Source organism: Lepus europaeus, chromosome 1, assembly GCF_033115175.1.
Source record: "Lepus europaeus isolate LE1 chromosome 1, mLepTim1.pri, whole genome shotgun sequence".
Lineage (NCBI taxonomy): Eukaryota > Metazoa > Chordata > Mammalia > Lagomorpha > Leporidae > Lepus > Lepus europaeus.
The window spans coordinates 168,502,182-168,519,658 of NC_084827.1; the positions used below are offsets into that span (position 1 = coordinate 168,502,182).

The 17,477-nt window shown below is 41.7% G+C and overlaps 1 protein-coding gene across 1 annotated transcript in view; it reads right to left on the reverse strand.

Annotated features, from left to right (window-relative positions):
* The window catches only part of WDFY1 (WD repeat and FYVE domain containing 1), a 56,333-nt gene that overhangs the window by 33,167 nt on the left and 5,689 nt on the right, over positions 1-17,477 (reverse strand). Inside the window, exon 2 of the mRNA XM_062192876.1 lies at positions 534-601. Coding sequence (XP_062048860.1) covers positions 534-601 — 68 coding nt within the window. The remainder of the gene's footprint in view (positions 1-533; positions 602-17,477) is intronic.

A 17,477-nucleotide genomic window follows, 5' to 3' on the forward strand; every position in this document is an offset into this window, starting at 1 on the left:
GGTAATCTGCAGAGAGTGTTGAGAACCAACACTACACCCCAGGGCAATTGTAAAGCCTCAGGGCAGAAGCTTTATCTTGTAGGTTTATTTTTGGAATATTCTAAATAGAGAAAATTCTCTCATGCCACATCTCTCAGTCGTACACAAGAGGTTATGGAAAGGCTGGGCAGAAGGCTGCTCATGAGCAGTGGCAGTGAACAGAGTGCTTTTTGGTGCCAGTATCAGCTAATACTAAGTACACAGTTGCTGTTAATGTAAGTTAGCCAAATTGAGACAAAGAAGAACCAGGAGAGAACATGCCTTTTTCCTCTTATTTTGTTCTCAGTTTCATAAAAGTCAACTTCAATTAAGCCATTCGACCCCACTTCCTCTGAAAAAGAAAAGGAGTTTTCCTGTAGTTTATTGTCAGAGGAATTAGGCAACTAAGAAACTCACTCTGAACTCTAGTTGCAATTTTCAAGCAAATAATCTGAAATTTAAATAAGCCAAGACACTAGAGATGTCTTCTCGAAGTGCACAGTTCAGCTACTTACAGGCCATTGTGTGGTAAATGCTGGGCCAGTACTGACCACTGTCTCTTTTCAGCCATACTCGGATGGTTCTGTGGAAAAAAGACGACAGAAGAGGGTGTCTTTACTAATTTTATCTTCTTTTTGTTCCAGGAAAACTGAATTTGTAAGTTTTCGATATTATTTGTAACTAATCTTAGAAAATTATTTGGATGTATTAGGCAAATACATACACACATTTATATACACATATAGTATATTACATACACAGCAAATACACACATCTATGTATATGCAGAAAATACATAGACATATCGTATACAGTTTCATATAGTATCATATATAGTAACTTATGAAATACCTGGAAGTCAGAATTTCAAGTCATTTTAATGCTATGGAAATGTTCATCTTATGCAAAGGAAACTGAGAACTATTGAAGGCTTTTCTAGTAAAAGCAACTTGTGTGAACTTGGCCGCTGGACTGTCTGAGGAGGAGACACTGAAGAAATCTGTAGCTATAAACGGAAGGAACATGCCATGGAGAAGTGGGAGTTAGCAAGAAGAGAGGAGCTGCATATACAGCAGAGCCCTCCGCATTGCTCATTCATCCGTGGCTCTCAGTCTCCATGCCCCTGGGAGGAAATCATTCCCCACTGTGTGTCTGGGCCCCCGTTTCATCAGAACATGCACAGGGTGATGAGGAAATCCTGTGCGTATGCAGGAAAATGACAAATGATCAAAACAGTCCAAGTGCACCGTTCGGGTTTATTACAACGAACAGAATAACAGGAACAGTGCAGCCCCCACTCTTGCCCCGCAGAACCTCATGGAGCTCCGGGCTCCTCCTTGTCTGCATCCCTTGAGCACCCACAGATTCCTCTGGTGCTCGCCCTGCTGTGCCTTTGTAATTACAACTATCTTACTGTCCTCACTGCCAACTCTGACAGCCATTTTTATATAATAGCAACCTAGTTTCTGGCACACAGTAGGTGCCAAATAAAAGTTTACAACTTAAACTGATATACATTAAATGTCAGTTCACTATATCTCCATTTTGCTTAGTCCATGGAAAATAAAACCGTTCTATGGGACAAAAATTAGAATCATGTTTGCTTACTGGGGAAGAGAAGGACAGAGTGCAGGGGGACGTACGGGAACATCCAAGGGAAGTGGCAGGGCTCTGGAAGTTCGTTGTTTCGGTATACACATTGATTAGAACCTTCTCAGTATACTCAAAATATGTACAGACGACTATATTTCAATAAAAGTAAATAATAACCAACAAGTTGACCTTCATTCATCCAAATAACTATGATGACTCCACATCACAGTAAGCATATAGCTATACCTGAACTGAATATAAGCTTTAGGGTTAATACAATCTGATCATGCCTCTAGATCCAACTACTGATTTACATGAAATACATACACAGGAACATGCTAAACACCACCATAAATGCATGTTCAGGAAAAGCAAGACTACAAGAGTGTAGACAAATGACCCTGATTCTTCTACAAATAATTCGCAAGGGAGAAAAATAGAGATGAGGTACAAGCTGATGAGAAAAGAGGTTTAATAGATATATCAAACAATTACAATGTATAGACATATTTGGATTCTAATTAAAGCAAACAGGAACAGTTACTTGGGTTAGCTGTTCAGATACCCACATCCCACATTGTGGTACCTGAGTTTAATTCCTGGCTCCAGCTTCGTGCTAATGCAAACATTAGCAGCAGTAATGTCAACTAAAAGAGTTTTTCACACCCACAAAGAGATCTTGTCTAAGTCCCTGGATCCTGGCTTTGGCCTAGGTCCAGACCCAGCCATTGTGGGCTTTTGGGGAGTGAACAAGTGAATAAGATGCTCTCTTGTTCACTCTCTCTGACACTCAAATGAAACAAAAAATTAAAACCAAAAAAACTTTCAAAAATATATACATCATTATGAAACAACTAGAAATATGAACACTGATGAGATATTTGATACTAAATATTATTGTCAAATTTTTAGGTATAATAATGGTGCTTCTGTCTTGTTTCATGTCTAAGAAGTAAAGTACAATTCCTACACCACACTGTCTCTCCTTTGTCCTCAGCATGAACACCACAGTCTAGGGCTCTCATCACTCACACAGCTGTCAGTCTCCTCACACGTTGTCTATTGGTCCATCTCCAGTGTATCAATTGCCAGACATGTCTCCCAAGGAGCTACGTGCATCAAACAGCTCCTGTCCCCAGCATCTGCCAGTGGTTGTCTCAAATCCTGGGTTCACCTGACAGATTTAGTTCCTCTGACACCCCAAACCAGGCTCTGCATCCCCTAATTCCCCAAGTATGTCCATCACAGGCTATGCCCTAAGCTCATAGGCCTTATCAGCCTACCAAAACTCTTCTCTCCAGACAGTACTTTTCTGGGTAGATAACAGATGGATACCATTTGAGCACAATTCCATCATCTAAGAGTCAATGGGAGGGGCCGGCACTGTGGCATAGCAGGTAAAGCCACTGCTTGGGACACCGGCATCCCATATGGGTGCCAATTAGAGACCCAGCTGCTCTACTTACAATCTGGCTCCCTGCTAATGTGCCTGGGAAAGTAGTACAAGATGGCCCAAGTGCTTGGGTCCCTGCACCCACAAGGGAGACCCAGAAGTTCTAGGCTTCCAGGTTCAGCCAGGCCCAGGCCCAGCTTTGTGGCAATTTGGGGAGTGAACCAGCAGATGGAAGATCTCTCTGTGTCTCTGTCTCTGTCTCTCCCACTCTCTCTGTAACTCTTTTTTTTTAAGATTTATTATTTTATTTGAAAGTCAGAGTTACACAGAGAAGGAGAGGCAGAGAGAAAGAGAGGTCTTCCATCCACTGGTTCACTCCCCAAGTGGTTGCAATGGCTGGAGCCAGGAGCCAAGAGCTTCTTCTGGGTCTCCCACACAGGTGCAACGGCCCAAGGACTTGGGCCATCTTCCACTGTTTTCCTAGGCCATAGAAGAGAGCTGGATCAGAAGTGGAGCAGCCAGGATTTGAACTGGTGTCCATATCGGATGCCAGCACCACAAGCGGCGGCTTCACCCACTATGCCACAGCGCTGGTCCCTGTAACTCTTTCGAATAAATAATTTTTTAAAAAAAAAAATCTACTGGAGCTTATAATGATTCTTAAGTCTGAACAACAAATTATGTTGAGTATATTGCATATTACTTAAACAAGAATCCTTCTCACATGGATACATTTCAACATGGGGGATAAAACAAAAAAAATTGCAGTAAGTGAATGGCCAAGTCCTGGCTAAGCCCTTAATCTGTCCAAGGATTCTCATGCACTTCCAAATATACAGTAACAATGGACAAGACACTTGAAGATCAAAGCTTCATGCAGGGCCATTTACACTTACTCATTGCATTTGTGTGAGCCACTAAACCTGACAACCACCTATCTGTTAGTCCTTTTTAAGCGTAAGGAAGAATAGAATCCTAAAAATTTTCACATCAATCCCAAAAGTCTTGGGTCATGAATGTATAGGTAGCTAGAGGATTCTGTGACATGTGCTCTTCCCTCTATACTCTTAGAAAGGACACTATTCAGAATTCTCATGGGAGGAGGAAATCTTAAAGATCATTCATTTCACTCAACAAGTCATTTAACTTGGAAGGGTCAAAATTGAAATTTCACATAGCTTCAGAATGAAATCAATGTAGCCTGAGGTCAAAACAGAAGCGATTTAGACTCCAGTATTTTGGAACAGTACTATTTCCTTTGGAGGACAAATATTAGCATATGATTCGGTCTGCACAAATTGTACTCATGCTAGAACCCACCTAACAGACTAGGAAATTAGCAAGGTTTGCATGATCTCTCACAGTATTTAGTTTGAAAATTGTTGACCACACCCAGGATGAAAGATACCCATGCTTGTTTGGGAATCAGATTCCAAATTAATCACTCAACTTTGATGGTTGGTGCTCTCCATTCATACTTTCTATCTGGAATTCTCTCCCATCTCTCTTCAAACCGGACTGTTCCTCCTCCCTAAAACTTTCCACTTCCAAGAATAAATGTATCCAATGTTAAGTTTAACCCCTAATATACTAGCCTGCCTAATATCCTATGGATCAGAGTTGCCTTATATCTATGAGTAATATAGGAATTTGTTTTGTGTTATATTCAGAATATTTATTCTTGGTTCAGAAAATGGTTGTAAAAACTGGCTCAAATTAGGCCATTTATTTAAAAAAAGTCACAAGTTCTAGACTAAAAAACTTATTCCAACATTGGAAACAAAATCTGCTATTCAGTAAGTTGAAAGCAACACAGTGATACAGTTTACTAACATTTTACAGGAGTAAACTATTAAAACCTCAAGGGTGATATTAATAAACATTTAATCTCTAACCTGTCAAGATCAGATAGTTTTATTGTTACATCAACCACAATACTGTCTGTCTAGATGAATGTCTAAGCTGATCTTTCCACTAAGATAAGAGTCTAATTTTTCCTTAATAGTTTAACAACTTTACACTCATACATCTAAACTAATTTTATATTTTTCCTTCTGTTTATTCCACTGATTTTTCTAGTGGCTGAATTTCTTTGCCATTCCAACACCATGCCAATCTGAAAAAACAAAATCTTTTCTTAACATATCAACCTTAGAACCAAAACATGTTCATTCTTTTCCAAGCTCTATTTTAAGTTTTTTTTAAAACAATAGTCTGACATTTTTCCAGAAGGTATGTAGGAAATGTGTCATTTCTTTCAGAGCCTTAATAAACACTCTTCAGACTTCCCCAGGCTACTGTGCAGGCCTTCTGTCATAGGTTCCTTTGCCCTTCTAGTTGAAGAAGTAGAGTCTCACCCATAGCTGCAATATTGTTCATGGACAGATTAGGTATCTTCACATAAGACTATAATGTTATACGTGTGTAACTACAGGGTACACACTCTACTACCTAGCTTCAAAATATACTGCAAAGCTATACTAATCAAAACAGCATGCCACTGGAATAAAAACAGACATACCAATGGAACAGAACAAAAACTTAGAAGTAAACCTACAAGTTTAAGAACACAAACTAGGGAAAGAATAATTGCTTCAATGACACTAGAAAATTGGATATCCACATGTAGAAGAATGAAACTGTAGTACCCCAACCATGTCTCACCATATACAAAAGTCATCTTAAAATGGGTTAAAGGCTCAAATGTAAGACCTGAAGCTATGAAACTGTTAGGGGCAAACATAGGAGAATGCTTCAGGACACTGGAATGGGCAAAGGAAATTTTAGGTAAGACCTGGAAAGCACAGGAAACAAAAGTAAAAATAAGCAAGTGAGATTATATCAAACTGAAATGATTCGACCCAGCACATGAAACAATCAACAGAGTGAAGAGACAACACACAGAATGTTAGAAAATATTTGAGAGCTGTACACTGGTATGGAGTAAGTATCTAGAATACATAAGGAACTCAAAAAATTCAAAAATTATTGTTTTAAATAGTTCAGATGAAACATTTGTTAAAGTATTACTTTGAGGGGATGGGCAAAGAACAATCGAAAACAACAATGAAATGCCATTTCTCAGGCTCTCATAACTTTTGTCAGCATTGTAAATTAGAACTAGTTCCTTGGCAAAAATTTTGTTCCATATAGTGAAAGACATAATGATAATAATAACAATATCAGTAATGACAACTGCAATTTGATAAATTTTAATTCAAGAATTCCAGGCTTGATAATTGGTTCTAAAGAAATTATTTAATGGGAAAAAACAGAATGACACATAAAAAGCAGTTCATTTAAACATCACTCAAGAAGTAAATATTGGGGAAGAAATGTAATGAACTGTGTTAATGAGTGATATAGTGACTCAAAAATCTTATATAGCCATTAATGACAGTTATGAAGACCTAGAGCCATGAGAAAATGCAGAACATAAAATTGCATTACTAAATTACATAAACATGTGGCATCAGGCTGGGCAGGGCAGATGGGAAGTTAATATGGGGCAGGAGGAGGGTGAGAAGAAGGGAACACATCTACAAGGCAGACAATGACTTTGGTTCTTTGTGGGAGGCTGAGGACTTGGAGAGCTGAAGGGTCCATTCATGACCTCCCCAGAAGCAATAATTAAATGAGCTCTGGGGTGCTCAGGGACTTACTTTGTGGCTATCTGAAGTTCTAAATGTAAAAATGTTCCACTCCCTCTGAGTGTGTCTGTTAAGTTGTCACCATGGAGAGCAATGAGGCTGAGGAGTCAAGTCGTAAGCTCCTGTATAGCTGGAGGAATTAGAATCAGAGGCAATTTCAAACACAGTGGGGCCACTGTTACTAACAAGGCAGACTCTAGAGGCTTTGGTTGTGCCTCATTGAAGATTTCTCTGTGGTCCATGCCCACCTTTGATGTGAACTCACACCTTGGGTCAGGCTTGAGAGTCTGTGGTACATTCTGCCCCCAGTGGGCGATCCACCACATCCATGGAGGTCAGTGCAGAGGAGTGAGGGAGCCCTGACACCAACAAAAAGACAAACCTGAATACAGTGGCTAGAGGTGTCTGTGTGGACTGGGGCTTTGACAGTATCATTTGCAAGGGGGCAGAGAGCTGAGGGCAAGGCCGCAGAGCTGGGCAAAGAAATCAGATGCAAGGAAGGCGCCGCGGCTCACTGGGCTAATCCTCCGCTTGTGGCGCCGGCACACCGGGTTCTAGTCCCGGTCGGGGCACCGATCCTGTCCCGGTTGCCCCTCTTCCAGGCCAGTTCTCTGCTGTGGCCAGGGAGTGTAGCGGAGGATGGCCCAAGTGCTTGGGCCCTGCACCCGCATGGGAGACCAGGAGAAGCACCTGGGTCCTGCCATCGGATCAGCGCAGTGCGCCCGGCCGCAGCGGCCATTGGAGGATGAACCAACGGCAAAGGAAGACCTTTCTCTCTGTCTCTCTCACTGTCCACTCTGCCTGTCAAAAAATAAATAAATAAATAAAAGAAATCAGATGCAGAGAGGCAGGGAAAAGAAGACACCCAAAAGGCACCGGGCTCTTTACCCTAAAAGATACAAGGCAGTAAACTACGCCTCTTCATAAACACGAGTCCCTGCTTAACTTCTTACAAGTTCACAGTTGTGGTGGTGGCATAGACAAGGCTGCTTACTGAAATCTAGACACACATCAGGGCTCATGAGAAGCTGGTGGTCTGTTGGGGAAGAGACGCCACATCTTCAGGGAGATGACAGGCACATCTGCCTCCAAGTTATACTCCAGGAGGCAGAAGCAAGAAGAGAAACAGTACGAAAATCACGTAAATCTACATCAGTGTTGCATCACACTGTCTGGACTCCATTGAGTTGTTCTGTCCAATTGTATTTCTCTTATCAGGAGACAGTGACAATTCACATTCATTCGAAGCAAAGCAATAGGAGCTGGCACAGCAGGTTAAACCACCACTTTAGGACACCAGCATCCCATACTGGAGGTCTGGTTTGAGTCCCAGCTACACTGCTTCTGATCCAGTTTCCTGCTCATGCATCTGAGAAGGCATAGGACTGCTGGAGCACTGGGGCCCCTGCCGCCCACGTGGGAGACCTGGGTGGAGTTCCTGGCTCTTCGTTTAAGCCTGGCACACGCCTATCTGGATAGAGAAGCAGTGAATGGAAGACACTGCATTATCTCTCTCTTCCTCCCACCCCCACCCCCACCTCTGTCACTCTGCCTTTCAAATAAATAATTACATACACATCTTTAAAAAAAAAAAAAAGCAAAGCAGCTCATAGGTAAACAGTAAATTTTAAAAAAAAATAATGTTTTCTGAAAACTCCACATTTCATTCTCCAAAGCAATAACCCCTAAATAATAAAAAATATATATGACTCTATTCCCCTATTTTATCCTCCAAAGCAATCATCCATAAACAATAAAGAAAAAAATGAAGCATTAAATTACTTTTTCCCAAAAAATAACACCAGAACATGGTAAAGTTCAGGTGTTTACACTTCAAAGCTCCCTCTTAGCTGGAAGAAATCCTGACTTTTCTACTCAATAGGAATGGTGAGCCACTCAATCTAGCTATAATGAGCAGTACCCTCTTAGAATGCCTGTGGCAGTTACTGTACCAAATGCGTTCAATCCTTCCCCCCTCCTCACACCCACGCTCTTGGTGCTCTTCCCATCAAGAGGTAGAATCCATTTCTCTGAATATGAATGGCTGGTGATGCTCTGGCCAGTAGAGTGCGCTGAAGTCAGTTCTGAGCACAGGGGCCAAGCCTGCTCTCATTCCCTCTCCTGGGAGCCTGCCAAGTCAGAGAAACTAGAGGGTGTTGGACCGTGAGCCACAACACAAAAGACAGCTAGCTGGGGTGGCGCTGTGGTACAGCGGGTTAACACCCTGGCCTGAGCTCTGGCATCCCACATAGGTGTGGTTCAAGACCCAGCTGCTCCACTTCCAATCCACCTCTCTGCTATGGCCTGGGAAAGCAGTAGAAGATGGCCCAAATCTTTGGGCCCCTGCCCCTGCGTGGAAACCTGGAAGAAGCTCCCGGCTCCTGGCTTCGGATTGACGCAGCTCTGGCCATTGCAGCCAATTGGGGAGTGAACCAACGGATGGAAGACTTCTCTCTTTCTCTGCAACTCTTTCAAATAAATCATAAAAAGAAAGACAGACAGAAAGACAGCTAGCTGTCCCAGCTGAAATTATCCTCCAGCCTGTAGCCAGCTAAGCCCCAACACGTGAACGAGACCAGCTAAGGTCAGCAGATCTGACCCACAGCTGATCACAAGCATCGGTGAGCCCAGTGAAGACCAGGGCTGCCCAAGTGACCCCGTGGGCTCTTGAACAGTAATGAATACCAAGCTGATCTAAGCCAGTGAGTTCTGAGGTGGTCTGTTACACAGCAGGGGCTAACGGGCACAATGCCATCTATTCCAAATAACTAACATACCTTCAAGATGACTTAGGAATCTGATCTTGAAATTAAAAATAAAAAGTATCATGATTTCAAAGCACTTAGGAAATAAGTAACCCCACATTAACTCTTTTTTTTTTTTTTTGGACAGGCAGAGTTAGACAGTGAGAGAGAGACAGAGAGAAGTCTTCCTTCCGTTGGTTCACCCCCCAAATGGCCGCTACGACCAGCGCACTGCGCCAATCTGAAGCCAGGAGGCAGAAGCCAGGAGGCAGGAGCCAGGAGCCAGGTGCTTCTCCTGGTCTCCCATGCGGGTGCTGGGCCCAAGCACTTGGGCCATCCTCCACTGCACTCCCAGGCCACAGCAGAGAGCTGGACTGGAAGAGGAGCAACCGGGACAGAACCAGCACCCCAACCAGGACTAGAACCTGGGATACCAGCGCCGCAGGCGGAAGATTAGCCTAGTGAGCCACGGTGCCGGCGAAAGTCTTGATTTCTTTTAAGCTCTGGGCAAATAGTAATTTTTTTTAACTTTTATTTAATGAATATAAATTTCCAAAGTACAGCTTATGGATTACAATGCCTTCCCCCCCCCCAAAACTTCCCTCCCACCCGCAACCCTCCCCTCTCCCGCTCCCTCTCTCCTTCTATTCACAAGATTCATTTTCAATTATCTTTATATACAGAAGATCAATTTAGCATATATTGAGTAAAGCTTTCAACAGGCAAATGGTAATTTTGAGGAAATGTTATTTTTTAGTTGCTCTTAGGGATGCTGGTATTACTTCATATTCTGAAAAACCTCCAAACATTTCTCTCACTTACCGAAAAGGATATTTGTTTTTCTTACTCTGAGGGTATATCCAAAGAACACAGGCAAAAAAAATTAATTCTGGTTCCCTACATGGTTTCTATAACTTTAAGATATTAGTCTGAAAAAGAGAGAGAACAATATGATCCTCAGTGAATCTATTTTTATCAAATGAATGGCAACTTTCTTCTAGCCAATGCTCTGGAACTTGGTTCCTTCTGCAGAAAGGAGTCTTTCTCCTTTGGTAACAGAGAGGGAACACATGAGCCTGTTACTGCACCGAGCTTCCAAACTAAAAGGCACAGAAAACAGCCTCTTTTTGTAAAAGAAAGATGACTAGCTGGGAAAAATAAAAACGACCATTCCTTACTGCAACCTACTGGGCGGCTTCTAGGGTCCGTGACATTGATGAGTCAGCTGATTTCCTCCCAGCTATTTCTCCAGAGAGGAAGGTCCCCGGGTGACCACAGCATCTGCACCACTTGAATGGGTAATATGTCTCCAGAAGTCAGATGCCAGATCGTCTATCCAAGATGTCTGCTTTTTGAGTAAAAGAACCATTCCTACTGTAATCTTTTCACCACTGGCATCAACATGGTTTCTTGTAACTCTTATTGCCACAAAGAAGTCTAAAGTCCATTTCAAGCACTGCAGAGCAGGAGGAATCTAGACAGGCTACAGGCAGTGCATGGTGCAGGGTCCACACAACATTCTTAAGTTAAAAAAAAAAAATCTCACACTCTTTCCACAGCCTAGAAGTCTTGAAACAAGCTTAAAGAAGCACAGTTTGAGGCAGTAAAGAAGAATAGCCTATTTTTAATTCTGTTCTATGCTTCCTTATTCCCAATAGTTCTGTTGATTGAGCCAATCAAACTAGCATGTGAAACAATGCTATGAGCACTACACTGTTTTAGGTATTGAAACTTTTCAAAAGTCACCATTTAATCAGTAAAGACAAACACATAAATGAGAACTGCTAATAATGTACTGTGGTAAGAGGGAGTTAATGGAAGGAAGTGTAATATGGAAGGTGGGCTGGGGATTTGGCAGAGATTGCCTGAGAAGGGATGACATTTTAACAAGTTGGCATGGATACTGAGTTAGTCAAGCACACAAAACAGAGAAGAGCACAGTGGTAGGAAGCCTTTTAGGGGTACTGCAGGTATCCCTGGAATTCCTTACTAAAGGATGTTCTCCACAAATCATAGCCCAGAAACCAACATGTACTCCATCAATACCACTTTCACTCCAAGCACCCCTTGCTTTCCATCAGGTTTCACAGATGGACTCTGTTGATGGAAGCCAGGTAGACCAAATATAAAGAGGATGAGGAGGACAGGAAAAAGCTCAAACAGATGACTATCACCTCAGAGTTCCCTAAGAACAATCTACTGTAGATTCAGATCTTCTTAAAGGTAACCATTCTTAGTAAACTACCATATCGTCAACAAAGAAAAATGTGAATGGAAGGGGAGAGGGAGCGGGAAAGGGGAGGGTTGCGGGTGGGAGGGAAGTTATGGCGGGGGGGAAGCCATTGTAATCCATAAGCTGTACTTTGGAAATTTATATTAATTAAATAAAAGTTTTAAAAAAATGAGTACTTGAAAATATTATTTCACTACTAAGTTCGTCAAAAGTACATCATTAAACCGATGTCTATTTGTTCACAATATCTCAACTCAGATTTGCTAAGTACACATTGAAGAGAGGAAAGGAAATTCTTGAATTCTAGAAACAAATACCATTCATTGTATTATGATGTGCTTCCCATGAAAAAACTGACAGACTATTAAAGTTAATGCCTACTACACAGCAATAGTTGAGTATCAATCAGCTAGTGGCTAGTTATGAAGGAGATGCCATGTGACCTGCCCTGTGGAGATACAGACCACATGGGAAAGTAAGAATAAACGCAAACCAACAATAAACTAATATCTGATTGTAAGTAACTAAGCATAATTTGTAAGATACTGTAAGCATTAAAGGAAACTCAGAAAAAACATGATAGGCTGGTGCTGTTTTGGATAGTACTTTGGATTCTCCCAAAGGCCCATGTATTGGGGGCTTGGTGCCCAAAGTCTTACATTAATGGTTAATGGATTAATGCTAATGGTTGATAGACTCAGGGTAGAGACTTGATCCAACCATAGGATGACAGTGGGGCCTTTGGGAAGGGACTGGATTGGATTGGATTCTTAGGGTAAAGATCCGAGGTCAGATCATGATGGCTGAAAGAGAAACAGGTGGACATGGATGATGCACATCTTCCTGTCTCTCTGCTTCCTGGTTCACCAGGTGATTGTTCCTCCTCCAAGTTCTAACCTCATAAGTCCCAAAGGGTCCCAACGGGACTGCCCAACTTTGGCCTTTGAACTTCCTCAACTGTAAGCTGAAATAAACCTTCTTTCCTTCTAATTCCTCTCATGAATTTTAAAGCTAAAGCAAGCTGACTAACACAGCTGGGGAGAATTATTTAATGGAGGAGGTACAACTTGAATGAACCTGTTTCATAGGGGTTTGAATATGGGAAAGAGGGATGGGAGGAGCCTGGTGGAGGTAGGCACATGAACAAAAGCATCCAGGTGGGAAATGTACCAGATATTGATGGGCAGAGACTACAGTGGCTTTCCTGGATATGAGGAACCACTAAGAAGTGAGAAATAAAGATGGACATAAAGCCAGACAGGAACCAATTAGTTATAAGGTCCCCAAAGTACTTTATAGTCATGATGAAATAAGGAGTTAACAAAATGTTACGAGCAGGAAGAAGACATGATAAAAGCCATGTTGAAGAGATGAGCTTGGCAGTATAGTTTCAAGTAGGGCATTCCTGGACTCAGGGAAATGGGTTAATAGGATGCTGTAGTAACTGAGGTTTAAAAGAGGATGGGGACAAGCCAAGCCCTGGGATAATTACAGGCAACCATGCAGAAAAGACTTATCAAGGCAGACCTACACTGCTGTCCTTGGGAAGTCCTATTTGCAAGGTTGGCCCTTGTCAAGTGTCTTGGACTTTGGATTTGCAAAGGGTTCTCACCATCTTTCAACTTGTAAGAGTGGCCTGTTGTGCTTGATGTTTATACAAAATACGTGGTTTATGCTGAACACTTGCTTTTCTTCTGGGGCTTTGAAATTTTGGTACACACCAGGAGGAGGGTGCCTACAGAATCAGACCCCCATAGAAACCCTAATTATTGCGTTTCTAATAACCTTCCTTTCACCCATGTTGTCACAACTAAGTGCTGAAAGACTTTAGCATGTCCTGTATGAGTCCACAAGGGCAGGATTCTTGGAAATTCATGCCAGTTTCCTCAGCTTGCCCCATGTGCTGATTTTATTTTGTCCGTCTGGCTGTGATACATTAAGGAAGTGAATGTGCCATTCCTATCAGTGAATTAACAAAACTGGTCTTGGAGACCCTAACACAGCAGGGAGAAGATTTCTTAAGGGAAACTAATATGTCTGAGATGAATTGTAAGTGACCAAATATGGAAATAAACAAAAGGCATGAGTCAAACACAATGACAAGAATTTAGGTTTATAAATAACTCCCAAAATGGTATTTCCCTATTCTGGCAGGAAAATCGCTATTTTATGAACATACATACAAAGTAGAAACATATTTAACTTCTGATGAAATTAAATTAAATTAAATGAAAAACAAATAGGAATGAAAATAATAATACTCGTAGGTACTACTTGTCCAGTACATTGTGCAAGCCAATGCTCTTCATCTGCTCTAATTCATCCACTCCTCATAAAACTCTATGAGACTGGCACTATTATTATCTTCACTTTGCCAACGAGAAAACTACAGTGTAAGGGACTCAAGCAACACGGTTGGGATTCAGACTCAGGTATGCTGGCTCCATGTCTTAACCACAAATCTATGTTTTTAACTGTACTATAAAAAATGAATGTGACAATGACTACTCGAGCAATAGTGGAATAAATGCATTTTCACCCAGGCTTCCTACCTTCTCACTTATGCTTATTTTGTAACACAAATTAAAGAATCTACTTTTAGGCACTGCTTGACAATTCAAATACAGCAGTTAACACCCGGGTTTTCTGTCTAAACCAACAACTGCCAGCTATACTGGATTCCCTCCCAAGCACAACACTTTTAACATTTAACATGTTTATTCAGGGTTGTTTTATACAAACAATCAGGAAATATACATATTTCCCCCAAGTCATCTCAGTGTGCTTAGAAATATCTAAAAAGGGAACAAATATATTAAATATTTATTATGCTTTTTTTAAAAAAGGAATAAGATCCAAAATATTTAAAAGTTCATTTTATATATTTTTCATTGTTTGCCAGCCTAATCACAACATTCTAAAATATTTTAAAACACATAAGAGCTGTCTTTGTTTGGGCCACACGTACTGAATTTTCTGCAGAAACTAGTCTTAGCCCCAGCCCACAGGTCCCTAAAAAAAAAGCATAATATGCTTATCTCTTAACTCTATTTTTCCAAAATGAGGACAGCAGGCCTATGGCTTGAATTTACTAACAAATATTTATAATAAAGTTTTTGCTCTAAAAATCTATCACTCAACCAACTGACTGCCCAAATTCTCGGTGCAGTCCCCAGCGGAGTCCAAAAGGCAAACCTAGCTGGGGACTCAGGCGCTGCTGGCTCACCACATTCCACTTCTGTTCTGAAAGCAGTCTCAGTTTCTGTTTCCTCACCAGGAAAGTCACTGCTGCAGCTCCAGTGCCTAAACTTCATACTGAACGGTTTTTGTCCTTGCTTTGACAGTATCCAGATAAGAAAGACAGCTCTACCTTATGGACTCAAGAATTCCGGAGAGACTTCAGGAATTCATCATTCTTACAGTTGGCTGAAATTCCAAAGATCAACTTTTCAGTTCCAAAGTTCAGGCAATTTACACTAGAGCTAGAAACACTAGGCTTAGGTATCAATACTAACTGAAGTTTAAGTGAGACAGCTTACAGTATTTGTTGCTCTAAAAAACTATAAATGATTTCACGCGTGTAGTGCCATCTCTGTTAACTCTTCATGACAGTCGAACTCACAAAGGTTTCTAATCAGACCCCTAAAGCTCACTGCCCAAATCAGAAATTACCTGTGACTTTAGCTATGAAGGAACTAAGCTTTGATATTATATGCTGGCATTATACTCTTTGACTGTATTTAGCTCCATCACATGCAGTTTGGTTTGGTTTATTGGGGTAGGTGAGTATGTGTGAATGACCCCAGGCAAATTCTATTTCAGAAGCTGACCACAAAAAAAACAAAAACAAAAACAAAAGGTAAATTGTGTCATCCCCCAGTGGGTCTATATAGGCAAGCACAGTGACAAATAACTTTTTCTGTCTTGCAAGGCAGTGGTTCTCAGAGTGTGGCCCCTGGGTCTGCAGCATCTGCAGCCACATCACCTGGGCACATGGTAAAAATGCCAGTTCTCAGGCCCCTCCTGACTTTTTAATTCAGAAATTTTGGGGAGAGGGGCCCTGTAACCCATGCTGTACCAAGATCTCCAGGTAATACTGATGCATGCTCAAGTTTAAGAGCTGTGGGTCTAGAGAGACAACACAAACAAAAGAGTTAACACTAGGCCATGTTTTTGTATCCCAGAACTACTGACATCAGGGGCTGAATGACCTGATGGGGTTGGAGAGGCTGACCTGTGCCCTGCAGAATGGCGAGCAGCATCCCTCTACCTAGAAGACAGTGGCTCTCACTCTCCAGTTATGACAATCAAAAATGTCTCTAAATATTGCCAAATGGCCACTGGGAAACAAGACCACCCCTGGTCAAGAACCACCGGCCTACATCTTAGAAAACCAGATACTAACTTCAGGAGGACCTTCAATCTTTCCCTTTATTCCCAAACTGCTCTCATATGGTTCTCATGGTTTTTAGTTTTTATAAAATGAAATCAATCAGCCAGAGCCCATTTAAAATGCTAGAAGTTACTTTTCTGAGCATTAAAACAAAAGTTGCATAAAAAGTGTATAAGCAAATTTTATTTTAAGATCTAAAAACTCTTGGGAAGGAATAAAGAATACCTAAAACACAACAATAGGTAGAATCCTAGCATTTTACCCTTTGCTGCCAGAGGAGTCAATCATTGACCAATATACTACTTGGTCTCAGCTCCTCCCAAATATATAGAAAAATCAGGTGCATTGCAGAAAAAAATTGGGCCTCAGAGTCGGATCTAGGTTCAAATCTCAGTCCCATCACTTAATAACTATGAGATCTTGAGCAGTCACTTCAACATATTTTGTGTTTCAGTTTTCTGACCTGTTAAATGGCCATTACAACATGATGTAGATACTTTCACCATTTGTCCCAAAACACTCCCAGCAAAACTTGGGCTAGCAGGATATCACTTGCAACTAAATGTAATGCTATTTCTTTTTTAAAAATACCACTATTTATTTGATAGGTAGAAAGAGAGGGAGGGAGGAAGAGAGAAGGAGAGAAAGCAAGAGTGAGAGCGAGAGCAAGAGAGAGAATGATCGTTATCTCACATCTACTGGTTCACTTCCCCAAATGTCCACAACAGCCTGGGCTAGGTCAGGCCAAAGCCAGGAGCGAAAAAATTCCATCCGAGTCTCCCACATAGGAATCAGGGGCTCATATATTTGAACCATCACCTGCTGCCTCCCAGGAAGCACATTAGTAAGCAGCTGGGATGGAAGCAGAGTGTCCGACTTAAACCAGGCATTCTGATACTGGATGCAGGTGTCCCAAGCAGTGGCTTCACCCACTATACCACAAATCCCGCCCCCAAGGGCACTGCTATTTCTACAGTAAATCACATTTCATGGGATAAACAAAGATTATAAATAGCTCCATCTGTTCAGATCAAGTTTTGTCACCAAATGAATTTTCAGGTCCAAGTCTCTCTCTCTCTCTCTCTCTCTCTCTCTCTCTCTCACACACACACACACACACACACCCCTCCCTCAAAAAAATTTTTTAACGTATTTGAAAGACAGAGAGTCAGAGCGGGATCTCCCATTTGCTGGTTCACTCCCCACATGCCTACAAAGCCAGGTTGAAGGCGGGAGCCGGGAATTCAATCCAGGTCACTCATGTGGGTGGCAGGGATCCAAGTGCTTCAGTCATCACCTGCTGCCTCCAGGGTGTGCATTAGCAGGACGCTGGAATGGAGAGTGCAGTCTGCACTTGAACCCAGACACCCCAGTACACATGCAGGCTTCTCAAGCAGCAGCTTAACTCTACACCAAACACCCACCCCCACACAAACTTCTGGCTTCTAGAACG